This window comes from Quercus suber, unplaced genomic scaffold (genome assembly GCF_002906115.3).
Source record: "Quercus suber isolate HL8 unplaced genomic scaffold, Cork oak 2.0 scaffold_131, whole genome shotgun sequence".
NCBI lineage: Eukaryota > Viridiplantae > Streptophyta > Magnoliopsida > Fagales > Fagaceae > Quercus > Quercus suber.
In genome coordinates this window covers 764,945-768,345 of record NW_027069594.1, presented here as the reverse complement: position 1 = coordinate 768,345, position 3,401 = coordinate 764,945, and the positions used below count along the sequence as shown (strand labels likewise).

The 3,401-nt window shown below is 37.2% G+C and overlaps 1 protein-coding gene across 1 annotated transcript; it reads right to left on the bottom strand.

Annotated features, from left to right (window-relative positions):
- Nucleotides 1-1,714: 1,714 nt before the first annotated feature.
- LOC112034122 (ethylene-responsive transcription factor ERF017) lies at nt 1,715-2,840 on the bottom strand. The gene has a single exon (XM_024066904.2). The coding sequence runs from the start codon at nt 2,701-2,703 to the stop codon at nt 1,987-1,989; it is 717 nt and encodes a 238-aa protein (XP_023922672.1). The 5' UTR covers nt 2,704-2,840; the 3' UTR covers nt 1,715-1,986.
- Between the last annotated feature and the right edge of the window lie 561 nt (nt 2,841-3,401).

Genomic DNA, 3,401 nt, shown 5'->3' with positions numbered 1-3,401 from the left:
AAATGCAAAATAATTTTTTTAATAATATTTTATTGATCTATCAGTTTTCCTGTTAGTTTGGAGACAGAATAGTGCTTCAAGGACTTAAATGAAGGGTGTTAATTGGTTTAAGGACTAAAAGTGGTAAAAATAAAATGTATGGACTAAAATGGAAAAAAGTCAAAATGCATGGACTAAAAGTGCATTTACGCCTTATATTTAGTGACAAAATATGTTATATGCTTGATAATTAAATAGTTGGAGAATATGAGATTTGTATTATGAACGTCTTCTTGTACGTTTGGCTCCAGTTTAAAAAACCAGCTTATTTTACTATTCAACTTATTTTTGCTACTATTCATAGGTTCTACTGCACTTTTTAGTACTATTCATGAGTCACACTATACTATTTCATCTAAATTTTACCTTTATTTACAATATTTTTAACAAAAAATTTTCAGTTTCAACAAAATAAACGAATTTCAAACAAAAATGGCAAAACTTCAAAGTTTATCAGCTCAAAAGACTTGTGCAATTGTGCTATAAGTCTTATCTTTGGGTAGTTGGGAAGGCGGTGGGTCTCACTGTATTATTTCATCTAACTTTTACATTTATTTACAATATTTTCAACAAAAACTTTTCAGTTTCAACAAAATAAACGAATTTCAAACAAAAATGGCAAAACTTCAAAGTTTATCAGCTCAATTCTGAACTCGTTAACACGTGTAAGTCTTATCTTTGGGTAGTTGGGAAGGCGGTGGGTCTCACTATATTATTTCATCTAACTTTTACATTTATTTACAATATTTTCAACAAAAAATTTTCAGTTTCAACAAAATAAACGAATTTCAAACAACAATGGCAAAACTTCAAAGTTTATCAGCTCAAAAGACTCAAGTTTATCAGCTCAAGAGACTTGAGCAATTGTGCTATAAGTCTTATCTTTGGGTAGTTGGGAAGGCGGTGGGTCTCACTCTATTATTTCATCTAACTTTTACATTTATTTACAATATTTTCAACAAAAAATTTTCAGTTTCAACAAAATAAACGAATTTCAAACAAAAATGGCAAAACTTCAAAGTTTATCAGCTCAAAAGACTTGAGCAATTGTGCTGTAAGTCTTATCTTTGGGTAGTTGGGAAGGCGGTGGGTCTCACTATATTATTTCATCTAACTTTTACATTTATTTACAATATTTTCAACAAAAAATTTTCAGTTTCAACAAAATAAACGAATTTCAAACAACAATGGCAAAACTTCAAAGTTTATCAGCTCAAAAGACTCAAGTTTATCAGCTCAAGAGACTTGAGCAATTGTGCTATAAGTCTTATCTTTGGGTAGTTGGGAAGGCGGTGGGTCTCACTCTATTATTTCATCTAACTTTTACATTTATTTACAATATTTTCAACAAAAAATTTTCAGTTTCAACAAAATAAACGAATTTCAAACAAAAATGGCAAAACTTCAAAGTTTATCAGCTCAAAAGACTTGAGCAATTGTGCTGTAAGTCTTATCTTTGGGTAGTTGGGAAGGCGGCGCGTGCAGGATCTTTGAATTCAAGTCTTTGGGCCCAGATCTTACAAAGTTTATCGGCGGATAAATTGCTTTATCTGGCGATAAGCTTTGTAAGGATCTTGTGCAAAATAAACAAGAGAATGAGTGAGCCAATGCATTAAACGTGCTTAAAATGCTGGTCCTTTTTGAACCCGGGTCCCAATCTCACGAGCATTGTAAATGTTAAAAATGATTGAAATACTATTTGCATTCATTTGAATGAGTGACAAAAATTACATCAATCTATGACACACTTTACATTCTAGTTCACAATTGAATTATCAAGATCAGACTCAAAAGTCAAAAGAATTTGTAGTAGCGAAAAAAATATTACCAGGATGGCCGTGCTAAAATTGGTCCATCCATATCCAAATTCCACATCTGGGTAGAAAAATAGCTTCAGTAACTCCGGGAACTAAAACTGTCCGGGTCACTGACCCACCCGATCGTCCTCTAGAAATTCCACAGGAATGAATTATATGATTCCTGAGATGCAATCCCATCAAGATTTTCTTCTCCATAATCCACATTAGACAAGGGCTGTGTAAATAACCCATTTGTAAGATCATCGAAACCAGGAAATATCCCATAATCCGACCCGTAATTAATCGACCCCATCGTCTTTAAAAAATCCAAATCTAAATCCAAATCAAAATCCAAGAACGACCCATCTAAATTGTTGGTCGAAATCGAATCACTGTCTATCTGAACAGTCTCCACCGTCGCTTCCGACACCGAGGGAGACGGTATAAATGAAGAAGACGAATTGTTATTATTATTATTATTCATCTCCAAGTGATGACCCGAATTGCTCTCACTTTTGGGAGGGGCCGACGACTCCGAATTGGCGAACCTGGCCGCCGCGGTCTGAATCTCCGCCGCCTTGAGCGACCTTCCGCCGGGGATTTCAGGTGGGTTATTAGGAAAATTGAACTTGGCAGTGCGCCCACGCAAGCAGAAGAGGGCCGCGTCGAAAGCACGCGCCGCCTTCTCTGCGGAATCGTAGGAACCCAACCAAATCCTCTCCCGACTATTGGGCAGCCGAATTTCCGACACGTACTTCCCCCACTTTCGCTTCCGGACACCTTTGAACTTAGAATTCGACTCACTTCGCTGTTCCTCGATCGTTGCTGTCGTCTTTGTCAGCTTCTCAATGTTCTGCTTCACCATGTGTTTCTGAATTGGCTTTGAGTTCGACTTCGAGTTTCGAGTTTGAGTTTTCGACAAGTAGTAGTAGACAAAGTTGGGATTTTGCTGAAGAGTGAAGAGGAATGAGTTCGATTTTTGCTGAGGAAGTTTTTGTTTGGAGCAGTATATATACATAGGTAGTGGGGTGTGTTTTCTAAGGAGTCAACACTCCTATATGCGCGTTAGCTTTGATTAAGGAAAGAAGCCGCAAAAGTGTAAGAAGAAGAGTGTACACGTGGCGGGCTCTAGAGTGAGAGGAGTATGTAGCTAACGCGGGGTCCGAGTGTGACTATCTTAATTGTTATATCGAAGTTTGAACCCATGTGGGTCTTATATTTCTCGTGCACAATTTTGAAAATGTTCCTCGATCGTTGCTGTCGTCTTTGTCAGCTTCTCAATGTTCTGCTTCACCATGTGTTTCTGAATTGGCTTTGAGTTCGACTTCGAGTTTCGAGTTTGAGTTTTCGACAAGTAGTAGTAGACAAAGTTGGGATTTTGCTGAAGAGTGAAGAGGAATGAGTTCGATTTTTGCTGAGGAAGTTTTTGTTTGGAGCAGTATATATACATAGGTAGTGGGGTGTGTTTTCTAAGGAGTCAACACTCCTATATGCGCGTTAGCTTTGATTAAGGAAAGAAGCCGCAAAAGTGTAAGAAGAAGAGTGTACACGTGGCGGGCTCTA